General features: G+C 49.6%; 1 protein-coding gene across 1 annotated transcript; it reads right to left on the bottom strand.

The window, feature by feature from the left end:
- Positions 1 to 3,728: 3,728 nt before the first annotated feature.
- On the bottom strand, positions 3,729 to 6,836 carry POM121L2 (POM121 transmembrane nucleoporin like 2). The gene has a single exon (XM_045800369.2). It carries the CDS (start codon positions 6,834 to 6,836, stop codon positions 3,729 to 3,731), a length of 3,108 nt encoding a protein of 1,035 aa, XP_045656325.2.
- Positions 6,837 to 14,948: the final 8,112 nt, after the last annotated feature.

Raw genomic sequence — 14,948 nt, 5'->3', positions numbered from 1 at the left:
GGCCGGTCCCCTCTACAGACCACACTGCCTTCTCGGGCTTTCCTATCTAGCCCAGCCCAGTGTGATGTGACTAGAAAGCACACCCTGCCTGCCACAGGACCATGCCTATCGTACAAGCTAGCAGGGCTGAGCAGTCCGCTTCATCTCTGGCCACACCCATACAGACAGTATCACCTTGGTTAGAACTCCCTTCTTCCTCCTTAATGTGAAACCTATGTGTATTTTTTAATCTTTTTTTTTTTTAAAGTAGGCTCCACACCTCAAGTAGGGCTCAAACTCATGACCCCGAGACCAAGATTCTCAGGCTCTACTGACTAAGCCAGCCAGGTGCCCCAAACTTATTTGTATTTTTTATGGTACAGTCTACACTGCTTTAAAATGAGACCATAAGATACAAAAACATCTTGTCTTCCACACTCGACAGATACATGTCTCAACCCTACCAGGGTAGTCCGCTTGAGCAGAAATCTCATTTAGCTTGCAAACGCGTCATAAAAAATGAGAAATTACAACCATAATGGAAATTTAGATTTCTCAAGAATAAGAAAGTATGAGGGTGTCTGAGGGGCTCAGTTGGTTAAGCACCTGACTCTTGATCTCAGCTCAGGTCTCAATCTCAGAGTCATGAGTTCAAGCTCTGTGTTGGAGCCTCGTTAAAAAAAAAAAAAAAAAACAACAAAGAATAAGAAAGTATGTTTCATGTGATGCATTGTTTGTCAAAGGCTACACTCCTATATTTGTGGTAGTAGGAAAATATGCATAACTATAATATTAAATTAAAATTGATATATTAAAATATGTATAAACAACACTATGTAAAATAAAATTATTTTTTACTTCAGTAAATCCTTTTTGAGTGCCTTCTATTGAATGGACCTTGACCACCCACCCCCAGTCTACTGGGTTTTTTTTCATTTTCCATGACACTGACACTGTGAGACTTGACACACGGGATTGTGGGTGGAGATAAACTGGCCAGCTAACCCAGATGGCAAACAAGCTCTTCCTGTGATCCCCACAATCCCTCCCTCCTGATATCCACGTCCCCGTGTGATCGATTCCCTGGAGCATCGGGCAATACATGTTTTTTCTTCTAACAGAATATGGCAAAGGTGGCAGCAGGTACCTGATTATGGATGAATGAGGATGTGAGTAAGTTACAGGTCACAGCAGCATCCATTTGTTTGCTGGGCCAGGCCCTAATCCCACCTCCCTCCCCACCTCCCCTCCTCCTGACTTTGAGGAAGCAAGGGGACAGCCATGGCCTATTCATGTTGGTGGCCCCCAAGGCCAGCAAAGACGGCTTAGCCTTCACTGACAGACAGAAACTCATGTTCTTGTCCTGTAGCAGCAAAGAGCAGAGTGCAGGTATCTTCACACTCTCCCAGGTCTCCAAGCCTGCAGTCTATCCCCGTGTGATTCCTCCCTCATGTGACCACCAGAGCCCTCAAACCCAAACTTGTCTCTTCCCTGCTTAAAATCTTCCCACAGCTCTCCACTGTGTTGAGAACACTGTCCATACTGGACATGGTTTGTGAGCACGCCCATGGTCTGCCCCCGATCCGCCCCATGGTCTGCCCCACGGTCTGCCCCATGGTCTCCCCACGGTCTGCCCCACGGTCTCCCCACGGTCTGCCCGTGCTTCTCCCCAGCCTCGCCTGTAAGCACCCCAGTATCTCCTCGGAAGTTAACCCAAGAGACCTGCTCTGTCTTTGCCTGTCCACGCACATGCTCTGCCTTTGGCTTGAAACGCCCTTTCCACTTGGTGCTCCGAACACACTAAGACAGAATTCAAGTTCTGAGTCTTACATAAGAAGACCTGCTCTGCTTTCACTCCCCTGGCATTTGTTATTTGTGTTGGACTCACTGGCTTACTTACAAATCTCCCCACTCAATTCATTTTCCCAAACAGGAGCTGCCCTTTGCCTCTGAATGTCTGGTACAAAACACAACACAGGGCATATGTTCATCATGAGATAAATGTTCAATTATCCTGTAAAGAGCAGTACACAGAGTCTTATCTTTCCCTCTTGCCATCCTCTGTAAGATGGCAATCTTGGTTCAAGGGATGCCTTAAAAAGTTGAAACGGCATGAATATTTAGAGTCAGAGTACCTGCAGCGGAGCTCTAGCTCTGGTGACCTGCCGTGGTGAGGGCGAGGTGACCACACACTTCGGAGCCACGAAGCTTTAAATCCTAAATCTAGCTTTTACTAACAGGGTGCGCTTGGGCACGTTTCTTAACGCCTTTCTGCCTCTCTATTGATAGAGTTTAACAGTAATTCCTATATCATATACGTATTTCAACAATTTATTTTTATTTTATCAACCAATTTAAGATTGCTTATTTTTCCAATTGGACCTCTTCCAAGGTATCCGTGACGGGAGACAGATGTATTCAGGGAGTCATTCTTGTCTCTAGGAGGCACTGAGGAGTACGTCACAGCTCACTCACAGGACTCCTGCTGGTTACAGAGCAGAGGTCCGCTGATGCATGTGCTGTTTCTCCCTTCCTCCCCTGTGCTCGGTCCGAGAGGCTTCCGGCCCTGCCTGTCCTCCCTGGGAGAGATGTGAATGTGGAGGCACAGATTAAAAGAAAGAAAGAAGTATAAACTTGGGTTCCCTCATTGGACATTTGTGGCTCATACCGTGGGGATCATGACATCATAACTCATAATGTGGAGAGCAGAGCCCTGTCCTTCCCTCTCCAGGCCCATGACTTCCTGAGAAGTCATCCCTTAAAGTCGAAACATTGTTGTGAGTTCAGGGAGAACACTTGCTGCCGCCAGTGGTGCCGCTTGCCCTGCCCATCGCCGGGCCCCAGGAACCTCCTCACAGGTGCTCTGGCTCGGGCCACACAGCAGCACTCCTCCTCCAAACCCAGAACGCACAGGAGTGTCGGCAGAGTGACGAGAGCAAGTCTCTGCACAGACGCACTGGAGCACGGCGCAGAAGGCCTGCAGGGACGCTGGCCGAGAGCTCCCTTTTCTGGAGTGAGGAGTGACCACTGGGGTCTGACAGACTGAGGCTCGACTTACCGGTCTGTGAGGGGCTAGACTGGCAGGGAAAAGGAAGGGCCCGGAGCACCACCTCTCCCCGGAAAAGACTAAAACAATTCGGTGGGAGGAAGTGGCAGCAGGTGCAGCACACAGGGGTGCCCTTGAGGGTTGATCAGTCAAGGACAATTACATCAGATTTCGTCAAGTTTGAGTCAAGGTCAAATCATACCGAAGGTCCTCCAAGCACTCACTGGAGAACTAAGCAGTGAGGAGCAAGGATTGGCATCCCTGGCAGAAAGAGAAAGGGAACCACTGCTTCGGGCCAAATAAAAGCAGGCTAATCTGTTCTTCCCCCTAAAGATGGGAGAGAGTGTGGGCTGTACTTGCTGCCTTCCTGGCACGTCTGTTTCAGGAAGGAACATTGTGTTTAGAACACGTTTTCCAAGGAAAAGTCGAGAGGCAGTGTCCCGACTGCACTCACCCCTGACACAGAGAGGAGCTGGCGAGAAGGGAAATTTCTTCAATTCCAAAGGTTTGGTCCCACCCAGTTTCATTCTGCTGTTACTGCTAGATACCTCGGTCCTCCACCTTCTAGATTATAGATCGGGACCCACAGGGTGAATATGCAAAGCTCGAGCCTTAGATCTGGGGGATGTTTGCTTTAGAGGATTGGAAGGCACCGAGGCTCTTCACAGTACTGAGGTCCAGATCAGGGGAGCGGGGACAGAGGCTATTTCTTGTGGGCATGATGCCTTCGGGAATGCCCTTGCTCCCGATTCTTCGGGGTTTTTGATTTTGCACCAATGGAAAATGAAGAGGCTGATGCTGTGAAAGGTCCTCTCCCAGCACAACCCTGGGCAGGTGGAGAGGGCATCCCACAGCCAAGGCTGCTGCTTGTCGTTACTGGCCCAGGGACAAGGGTGCTCTGAGCAAAGGGGGACATGAAGCGGGCGCCAAACATAGTTTTTCTTGCAGAAATGCTGGCCATCCCCAAGACAAAAGGTGTGCTCTGGTTGGTGAGGCCTGGGGTGTTCTGGCTACAGCCTTTTCCAAAGGGTGTGATGGTGCCAGTGGTCCCGCTTGGCACTGTTCCAACGCTGAACGCTCCAGGGTTGGAGCTCATGTCTGGGGCAGTCCCACCGATCCCAGACTCCCCACAGTCCATAGGGGTCACTAATCCCCCAAAGGCAAAAGGTCGTGGGGCTGTGCTGCCAAACACTGAGCCACAAGCCCTATTCTGGTGGGTCCGGGCCACAACCCCCAAACCAGTTGTACTAGCTTGACCAAAGGGAAACCCTGCGGGAGTGCTGCCAAAATTCGGCAAGATGCCAGCAGGGAGGTGACAGGTGGAGGCTGAGGGTGTCAAACCCCCAAAGGGTGACTGCGTGGTACTGCTGAAGGCTGGCTGAGCTAGAGTGGAAGTTGGGGTTGGGGATACCACAGCCGAGTTTCCAAAAATGAAAGGGCTACTGAAGCTTGGGCCAAGTGTTGGTTGGGTGGCCCCTTGCTTCTGCCCACCTGTAGCCCCAAATGCCAGCTGGAGAGTGGCTCCTGGGGATAGTGGGAAGGGTGGCCTTGAGCCTGACCCCAAGGGAACTGTGAATGCTGAGGTTGGACTGGAGATGCTGGATGATAATGAGGCCTGGTGTGTGGTTACCAGGGCTGAGGTTGACAGAGGACTGCCCACACCCCTGAAATTGGCAGTGGTTTTACTTGGGGAAATCTGGACAGCGCTGGAAAGAACCTGGCTAAAGATGGTGACTGTGTGTACGGTGGGAATGGTAGCACGCTGGTGTGGTGGGAAAACGAAGCCTGTGGCCGGGGCGAAGCTGGTCCTGAAGGCACAGGCAGCCCCAAGAAGGAAAGTGTGGCAGGTCGAAGGGATGGTGTAAGTGTTTTCCGTGGTACTGGACACATTCACTACACCAAAATCCAAAGGCGGCATGAAAGAAGAGTCTTTAGATGTGCTGGCTGCGGTGGTGGACATGACGACAGAGGTAGCCTTGACCAGGCCATGGAGGAGATGGGTAGAAGCAGGAGTAGCTAGAGGAGAGGTCTGCTTGAAAGAGAAAGGAGCTATCATGGGCATGGTTTTAAGTGATCCTATGCCACCAAAGATAGGCTTGAAGGTGGGAGTGAAGATGCTCAAAGTTGTAGATGTTGCAGTGGTGATTGAAGTTCTGGAATATAAGGAGCCTCCAATCTCACTCTTGGGTGGGAGCCCCAAAATGGGGTTTGACGTGGGATTCGCAGAAGCTATGGCAGGAGGTGGAGACGCAGGAAGATGGGGAGCTGGGCTGCTCATTCCAGACAGAGTACTCTGCACGATGAGCTCCGCAGAGCTGAGGGCAGGCAGTCCCGGGGGCATGGTAGTCCTGTCAGCCTGAGAGGTTGACGGGAGCCCTGTGGTGTCGGTGAGTGGTGACGTGGGAGAAGCAGGAGTCGGAAGGATGAAAGCTGCTGTGGGCTTCCAGTCTGAAGAGGTGCCTGGAAGGGGCTCTGACTGTGAGCAGCCCTGTAAGGACAGGAGGCTGCCCTCCTTCACAGGGGAATGGGCTGTACTGACTGCCTCTCCGGGGGATGGTGGGAGGGCTGGGGGAGACTCCTGCATTTTTGTTAAGCTTTCCAGCTGCGGCGCTGTGCCCTGGGTCGGAGCCAGGCCTGCAGAAGGCGGGGTAAGAGACAGGCAAGGCTGAAGAGCAGAGCACGTCTCAGAGACAGAGTCCGTGGTGACCTCAGTCGTCTCGTCTCCGGCTTTACCGCTCCCCTGGAGTCCACCTTTCTTCCCTAAGGCCAGGTCCTCTTCAGGGACTGCATCACCAAGCTGGGGAGGTGGGGTCAGTGACAGCAGGTCCCCAGGACTAGAGAGCCGCCATGGAATCTCCTGACTTTGCTGCCCAGAGCCGCTAGACGCTGCTGGGGACTCGTCTGATTCCAGTGGGATCCGAGAGTGACACTGATGACCCTTTCCTTTCTTTTTCACTGGCCATTCTGGTGTCTGCGGGGATGCGCTGGGAGCGCTTCTCTTCCAAGGCTCAGAGACAGCTCTAGAAGAGCTGTAAGAACTCGTGATAGCGTTTCTTCTGGCACCGAGTGGGCCAGCTGGGTGTGCGCCGGCCACGGAGCTCAGGGAGGAGCAACTGGGCCTCTTACTCAAGCTGTGATCGGAGCCCCCGGGCTCGAGGCTTCTCTTCAGGGGCCCAGGCCTGGGCACAAAAGAAGCGAGAACTCCCTTTTTCACCAGGGGCTTAAATGCGGATGGTCTGGTGCCTGGACTCCTTCTCTCACTGGGCCAGCCCTCGGAAACCAGTGCTTCTTCAAACCTCACTCTCCCTTTCTTGCACTCTTGGAGGGCCCTCAGCACCGTCTCCTTTGCACACGGGTCTGGGGGCTTCTCAGAGGGTGAGGACCCTGCAGAGTCAACCACCTTTGCGGGAGAGGGGCAGGGGAGCGCTCTCCGCTCGGGAGGGGCTATCCTGATGGTCACCGGGCTCCCTGCTGCCCTGGGGTGCCGAATTGACCAAATAGTCCGCTTGAGGTAACTGTCCCACCAGTCCGAGGGAAGAGGCCCCACGATGGAATTCTGGGACCTGGGCATGGGAAAGCGCCGCCACGCCTCCCCGGCCGCCGCGGCCGTGGCTCCGGCAGGAGCCCAGCTGGGCGGCCTCCTGGCAGGTCTGTGCCGCAGGGCAGGGTGGGCGCGGTGGGCGTGCGGAAGCCGCCGGACTCGATGAAGGGGCTGAGCCGGCCGGCGGTTCGGCGGCCTCTCCGCCACGTCTGTGCGCGCCTGCGCGGGGGACGACGGCGGGGACCCCGGCTTGCCCAGGTAACTGCCCATGCGGAGCGACGAGGTTTCTGACTGACTCAGCCGGAGTCGGAGTGCGCCGTGTTCCGCTGACGGTTGGGATCCTGGCGCGAGGAAAGGACGAGGGCCTCGGGGCGCTCGGCACCCACAGGTCGGCGCCCCGTGGGAACAGAGGAGAGCGGCCCCAGTAGCTTGCAGGGCGGTTCCGAGGCTTCGGCCAGGCGCTCGGGCCCGTGCGCCTTCGCCTTCGGCTGCGGCTGCAGCGCGCGGGGGAGGGTCGGGGTGGGGAAGCGCGCGGCGGGGCTCCGCTTCCTCAGCGCGGTCCGGGGCCTTGCGGCCTCGCTCCGCGCGCGCAGCGCCAGCGCCGTCTGGGAGCCGCAGTCGGATGGGCGCCCGGCCTCCAGGCTCTGGCTGCGGCCGGTCGGGGGTCCGGGCGCGCGGCCCGGGAGTCGGGGTCAGGCGTGAGGTCCCAGCCCCGCGGGGTGGGTCGGGGAGGCGGTCAGGGTGCGCAGGGCTGGGGAGCCGACGGGGGGTCCCGAGCAGCCAGCGACCCTGGACGCTAAAAGTGGGGATTTGGCGGGCGTTTCCCATGCTTCTCCTTTCCTGCTGCCCTTACCTTTCCGCGGCCAGGGCCAGTCAACGGCCGGGAGGAGGAGCTCCCGACGCCGCCGTCTCCCGGACCCGTCCCGGTCTTCTCCCCGCGGCCGAGTCCCGGTCGCCCTTCAGTTGCCGACGGGACAACAGGGGGGCTTTGGAGAGGGACCCAGCGCCGCGAGGCTAGGGCGCTGCCTTCAGTCCCCGGTAGGAGGGTCGGGACGGAGACGCCAGCGAGAGGGTGGAGGGAGAGCTCTCCTGCCGGGCGCGCAGTCGTTTCCCTTCTCGAGTCCTTCGTGACTTTCTGTGGATGAATCTCCCCCTGGAGTCTCCCCCGCGCGCGACTTCAGCGCCCTCGGGGAAAGAAGAGCTCTCCCTGTTCCGTTCAGTTAAAAGTGCAAGGTTCTGAATAGAAGACCCGAGAGGCAGCGATTTCCGGACAACGGAAAGGATAGAAGGCTTGTGGTACCCAAGAGTCCAGGCCCACGGCTGCTCTCGCCCCTCTGCTGGGCGCCCAGGGGCCTGGGTGGTTCCAAATGGTGACTTTCGTCACGGCTTCCCCGAGGCTTTATGCACTTCCAGCCTCTCTAGACTCCAAAGTATCCTGAACCAGAGGCCAGAGGCGCCTTTTCACAGATAGAGTGACCACAGGGTCAGCACCAGGCCTCCCCGACCCCAGCGTTCAACCCAGCAGCCACTGAAGTTAACCCGGGAGGTTCTCTGCTCACTTCCCAGGAGGCAGAGGGAAGGGTGGGTAGGATCCAGCAGCAGAAGTCAGCTTCGGAGGAGCCGAGCCCAGGGTAGGGGCAGGACAGAGAAGACCCTGAGACTGGGCTCTGGATTAGTGTGTAGGGGGCAGGCTGAACAGGCGATGGGACTCGGGAGGGCAGACAACAGGGGGCAGAGCCTGGGCATAGGACAGGAGTGGGTCCATGGGAGGATTCTTTAAGAGAAAGTAAACATGGGAATAACCAGAATGTCCGAAAATGGGACCTAGTTAAATAAATCATAGTATTGCCATAAGATAGAATAACAAAGATAAAGCAGGGCGCCTGGGTGGCACAGCGGTTAAGCATCGTCTGCCTGCGGCTCAGGGCGTTATGGGATCAAGCCCCACATCAGGCTCTTCCGCTATGAGCCTGCTTCTTCTTCTCCCACTCCCCCTGCTTGTGTTCCCTCTCTCGCTGGCTGTCTCTATCTCTGTCGAATAAATGAATAAAATCTTAAAAAAAAAAAGATAAAGCAGGCCTTTATATATTAATGTTTGTCTTTGTCCATGATACATAAGGTTTCTTCTTAACCTCATATAATTTTAAATACTAGGCTTGGTTTGTGTGAAAATGTAGCTATAGATTTTTAGGTAGAGATGTGGTCAGAGAAGAAGGGACGATACTGACTGAACTATTAACATAATGGTTATCTCTGGTGTGGTACTGGAATGGGTTTGCAAGGAATTCTTTTTGGTTTTCCTGCACTGTTTCATATTTTCTACAAGATTATATCTCATAAAAAATCAAACTATTTACATTTTGGAAGAGAAAGATTAAAAAGGGGGGGGAGTTAGTTGCAAAGAAGATGTATTTGAACTCAGTGTGTGGAGCCAGGAGGCCAATGGAAGAGTTCAGGAATCCAGTCGGTGAGGCCTAAGCAGGGATGTGGACTTTGATTCTTGACAACCGCCTGGCTGGGGTGCAGGGAGAATGAAGCTGGAAGATTACTTTGAGCGTCCTTTATGCATGATGGCTTGACAATAGTAGCACTGAGTCAGAGGTCCCTGCCAGGTAGGGAGACAGAGAACATCAAAAATCTTGGGATTGAAAGAAAAAATTGATCGATTGGATTTCATTAAAATTAAGAACTTCCACTCTGCCAAAGATACTGTTAAGAGAATGAAAAGATAAGCCACAGACTGAGAGAAAATATTTGCAAAACCTATCCAATAAAGCACTGGTATCCAAAATACACACGAATTTGTCAAAACTCACAATGAGTTTTTAAAAACCCAGTTTAGAAATGGGCAAAGGATCTGAATAGGTAAGTCACCTTGGAAGATATAAAGATGGCAAATATGCCTGTGAAGAGATGCTCGACATCATACATTCGGAGGGAATTGCAAATTCAAGCAGCAGTGAGATACCACGACACACATGTTAGAATGGCTAAAATCCAGGACGTGGGGAAACCAAAAGTTAGTGAGGGTGTGCGGCAACAGGAACGCTCCTTCGTTGCTGGTGGGAGTGCAAAGTAGTACAGCCACTCTGGAAGACAGTTGGCAGTTTCTTACAAAATTCTACATAGTCTTACCATGCCATCTAGCAATCACGCTTCTGGGTGTTTATCTAAATGAGCTGAAGAGTTTTGTCCACACAAAACCTGCGCATGAATGTTTATAGAAGCTTTATTCATAATTGCCAGGAATTGGAAGCAAGCAATAAACACTTCAATAGAGGAATATGATAAACCATGGTGCATTCATACAATGGAATATTTTTCAGCACTAAACAGAAATGAGCTATCAAGTCATGAAAAGACACAGAAGAACCTCAAATCTGTATTGCTGCCTGAACAAAACCAGTCTGAAAGGCTACCTACTGTGTGATTCCAACCATATGACATTCGGGAGAACACCAAACCAAAGAGAGTAAAAAGGTCAGAGGTTTTGGGTGGGAAAATAGGTGGAGCTCAAGGGATTTTATTCTATATGGAACTATAGTGGGGGATACATGACATTAGGAATTTGGCAAAACCCATAGAATGCACAACAAAAGAGTGAACCCTAATGTAAACTGTGGACTTTAGTTAATAATAATGTATCGACGTTGATTCATCAGTTGTAACGAATGTCCCACATCAATGCAAGATGTTGCTAAGAGGGGAAACTAGGAGTGGAAGTGGAGGGAGGAGAGAGTATATGGAAACTTTCTGTTCAGTTTTTCTGTAAATCTAAAACTGTTCTTAAAACACAAAGTCAGCTAATTTTAAAAATTAAAATATATTTTCATTATCTTGGAGCTTGGACTCCATACCTCACTCCTCTTAAGATTGCTTTGCGATTTGTAAAATAGTGCCATAATACGTAAATGACAAGTACGTATTATTTTGTTATTTAAGCAAGTAATGCACACATTCAGCACATTATCAGGTATGCAAGAAATTGTGGCAATTTTTAACAGTTTTAGTCCACAAAATTGACAAGCAGTTTAGCATAGCTTAATTTACCCATCTGCCTTTCTCTGTAACTCTGCCTTCCCCAGGATCTAGGCCCGGGGCCTTGGGGTGAACTCGGATTGTTTCTGAGGAAGCTGCCAGCAAGTGTGTTTTGAAGAACCAATCAGGGGTTGCTGTGACTATGTCCACTACTATTGGGTGGCAAGGCACTGGGCGTGAGGAACGGGGGTGTAATCCACGCAGTGGCTGGAAAATTTTCCAGAGGCACAAGACTGACCTTGAGGTGGTGCTGGGTGGGCCATGTAGAGAGAGCCCGGGGAGGGGTGCTGCCAGGAAGATGACAGGTGGCCAGTCGATGCCGCTTCTGGAGGCGGAGACCATAAGGCAGACCTAGGGGAGAGGGAGGGTGAAGGCGGCCAAGGCGAGGGTGAGGGAGGGGGAAGAATGATAAACCTAAAATAGCAATGACTCTGGGCAGAAAGAAAAGGTGAAACTGAGGAGGGAGGTATCTGAGGCTTTAAAGCTTTTGGCACTGTTTGATTTCGTAAAAGCCACTTTGTGCAAATCCGTGTATTTGCTTCATTTCTATATACTGCATTGTTGAATATGTGTGTAGTTTTATGCATTCACATTTTCACAGTGAAATATACCGTATCATATAAAGTCTTATGTTGTTGAAAGCAATTAAAACACAGTAAAAATTTTTAAATCTTAAGTAAGTCATCTTGTGCATATCAACTAATATAGGTACTAGGGATTCTATTACAATTTGGGGGTTAGTTCATGGGGGAAAAAATAAAGCATTTCAGATTGCTGATTAAGACACCTTCAGAAATAGGGGCGCCTGGGTAGCGCAGTCGTTAAAGCGTCTGCCTTCGGCTCAGGGCGTGATCCCGGCACGCCGGGATCGAGTCCCACATCGGGCTCCTCTGCTGTGAGCCTGCTTCTTCCTCTCCCACTCCCCCTGCTGTGTTCCCTCTCTCGCTGGCTGTCTCTCTGTCACGTAAATAAATAAAATCTTTAAAAAAAAAAAAAAGACACCTTCAGAAATAAAAAGCCACTCTAAATGTTTTGCAATCACAGCCATGTTCAAGGGAGAAAAGTTCCCTGGGAAGCTGCAGGAGGCCCACATAAAAGCGAGGTTGGACTTTCTATCGGCTGAGTGCAGTTCACGGCTGACTCACCTCTCCGGTCAGAGTCTTGCGGCCCTGGGAATATGGTAGAGCACGCATCATTTGTGTTGAAGAAAAGTGTGTGAGCCCAGCTGTGAACTTTGCAATTTTAATTAATGATTATGTTGAATTTGCCAGGAGGACAAGCATCTGGAGAGCAAATGTGGCCCCTCTGGACACATCAGGGCCGCCCACTCTGCAGAGACACATCCCCCAGGATGACAATTGGGAGCAAAGACCAGCCTTCTCTGTAAGTGGGGTGCGCGTCTGGGCTGCCCTACACAGCGGAGGGAGCGGGTGTCTGTGTTTACGGGCAGCGGAAACCTCCTTTGTGAGTATTCTTTGTTCAAAACCTTCTGCTCTGAGAATTTGAGGGAGGTTTAGACCTCCAGAGAGCTTTTCTAATTCATATTTAGGGCCAGCGTCATGGGTCCAGCCCTGTGTTTGGCTTATTGCTTTTGCTGTCATCATCTTGAAATTCCTGATACTTTTTCACGGGAGGCCCTGTGTTTTCATACTGGGCTGGGTCCTGCGAATCTATTAGCCAGCACACCTCCTTGCTTCATTCCTTTCCCAAACTCATGTACTTTACCCTCACATTTTTCTCCTGCCATTTCAGGTTTACCTTTTACTAATTTTGGTTACCCAACACTGACTCTTTGTCTTTTTTGTTTTCTCTTTATTTTTTCCCCCTTCCTTTATTTCTCCTTTTCTTTTCTGCTGCTTCCTTCCCCAAGCAGCAGTGAGCAGGATGGATGGTATGAGAGGCTGACTGCTTGGGGTCAATTCAGTTCCCGCCACGTATCAGTAGGGAGGCTCTGAGCCAGTTACTCGATCCCCTCTGGTCCTTGTCTGTAAATTGGGAAGAATTATTGTACATATCTCATGGATTTTGTGAGAATTAAACAAATTAAGTATCTGTAAAGCATTAGGACATTGCTTTATACAGAATAAGTACTTAACACGTATTTATTAAATAATTCAGTAATCTCACCTTTATAATGCACTTGGTGTGTTTAAATCTACTCAAGTTTCATTTTCCACTTTCACATTATTTCTTTTTAAAATTCCTCTCACGTCGTATTTTATTTTTTATTTTAAAAAATACTATTCTATGTTACTTTTAAATTTATTTTAAGTATTCTCTACACCCAACGTGGGGCTTGAACTCCCAACCCTGAGATCAAGAGTCACAGCCCCCACCAGCTGAGCCAGCCAGGCACCCGATCTTCTCACATTTTAAATCATTTTGCATTAACCATTTTGCTCAAGCTTTGCTTAATTCCATTCATTACATCCCTCTAATGTTTGTATTCTCCAGCTCTTTCTTCTCCGTACTTTATACACTAAGTGACTTTCTTAAAAGCTCTGGTTCTCAGTCTCCTTCGCTGGGTCACCTCCTGTCTTCTGTTTTAACTTCTCTGGTTTCCCTCTTCCTTCTATTCCATTCAACTTTATTCTGTACCCATTTATTTCTCATTTGAAGTGTTTTGCATACTTTCCAGATATTCTATGTATTTTCTTTGTGCTTTTTATAACCACTTACGCACAGAGCTGTTCTCCTTTTTCCTGTAACTAGGTCTCTAACATTCCGTAAGTGCTTCTGCTTTCCCCTGATTTCACAAGTGGATGTGTGAAACTTTTATTCTTCCCTCTGATATCCTTTAAAAATTTTTTTACACATGATTCCTCAAATTCTAGCACTCTCCTTTTCCTCATGCTGTATCTTCTTTGAGCATCATTTGTCCCATTAGTATAGTGTCTATTTCTTATTTTACACTTTTCCGTCATGGATTCACACGTTTCATTTTTATTTTCTCCTTCTTCATTCTTACTCCTCTTTCCACTCATCCTCCTCAATTTTTTCTTTTCCCTCTTTATGTATGCTCATCCTCTTATTAAATGTTTTCTATTACTTTTTAATCCTTGGGTGTTAAACAAGATTTCCAGTTTTATTTTAATAATCTTTTAATTATTCTGTAAATTTTTTACTATCTATACATATATATATATTGGTCTAGATAGTCAGGTATTCTTTTTTAATTCTATATCTTTACTCCTTGCCTCTCGACTTAATTTTTCTTTGTTTTCAATACCTCTCTTTAATGTTTTAGACCACCTTAATGCAAACCTTTTGCTGTTTGACACACCCCTATTTTCGTATTATTTTGTTACATTACTTTCTTCATCCTAAGCTTGTCTTTATAGGTTAAGTCAGGGTCCACAGAGAAGCAGAACAAATGGGATGTGGCAAGCGAGACAGAGACAGAGAGATTTGAAGGAATTGGTTCACCCCATTGTGGGGACTGGCAAGTCCCAATTCTGCAGGGCGGGCTGCTGGGCTGGAGACCCAGGGAAGAGCTCATGTTACAATTCCAGTCCTAAGTAGTCTGGGGACAGAATTTCTTTACTGATTGGATGACACCCACCACATTACACAGGGTTTTCTGATTTGCTCAAAATTACTGATTTAAAAATTAGTCTCATCTAAAAAGCTTCAAGTAATATCCAGACTGGTGTTTGACCGAACACCTGGGTACAGACAGCCTAGGCAAGTCAACACAAATTTAAATATTAGTCTCATCTAAAATTTAAATATAGTCTCATCTAAAAAGCTTCAAGTAATATCCAGACGGGTGTTTGACCGAACACCTGGATACAGACATCCTAGGTAAGTCAACACAAACAATTAACCATCCCCCCTGATGTATGGGGTGGCCCTTCAAAGCTCTTTCCCTGGGAACGCTCCTCTTCAGTCTCCTCCTCCTCCTCAGATTTTAGGATCTATCTCTGCATGTCCCACCGGCCATCACTTTCTCCAAGCGGCTTTAGCTAGTGTGTAATGATGCTTTCTACAAATGCATCCAGAATGGTGCTCTGTTTTGAGGGGACATCCCTGTGCCATTCTCAGAGAACCACCAAACAGGTCAAAACACAAAACCACAAAGTTTATTCTAAGCACACTTGTCTGTATTGCCTCCCCCTTCCTTCATTCCATCAAGCCTCTCCAGGAATACAGACCGCGGTCTCCATGGCCACCACGGAGCTGGGGAAGGCTGGATGGTAGGTGGGTAGGCAGAAGGGCCGTAATTCTTTCTTGCAAAACCAAACACTCTTTTTCTTATTAAGCACTCCCCTGGTTCCTGTACATTTTCTGTTAGAGCTCAGACTTCCAAAAATGTTGGTTCTGTTCACTGTTGCCAACTGCATG

Source organism: Ursus americanus, chromosome 32 (genome assembly GCF_024610735.1).
Source record: "Ursus americanus isolate L20-20 chromosome 32, mUrsAme1.1.p, whole genome shotgun sequence".
NCBI classification, from domain to species: Eukaryota; Metazoa; Chordata; class Mammalia; order Carnivora; family Ursidae; genus Ursus; species Ursus americanus.
This window is presented reverse-complemented; position numbering and strand designations above follow the sequence as displayed.

Excerpts from the sequence above, each read along its gene's own strand:
- POM121L2 (XM_045800369.2), bottom strand. The coding sequence starts at position 6,836 with ATGGGCAGTTACCTGGGCAAGCCGGGGTCCCCGCCGTCGTCCCCCGCG.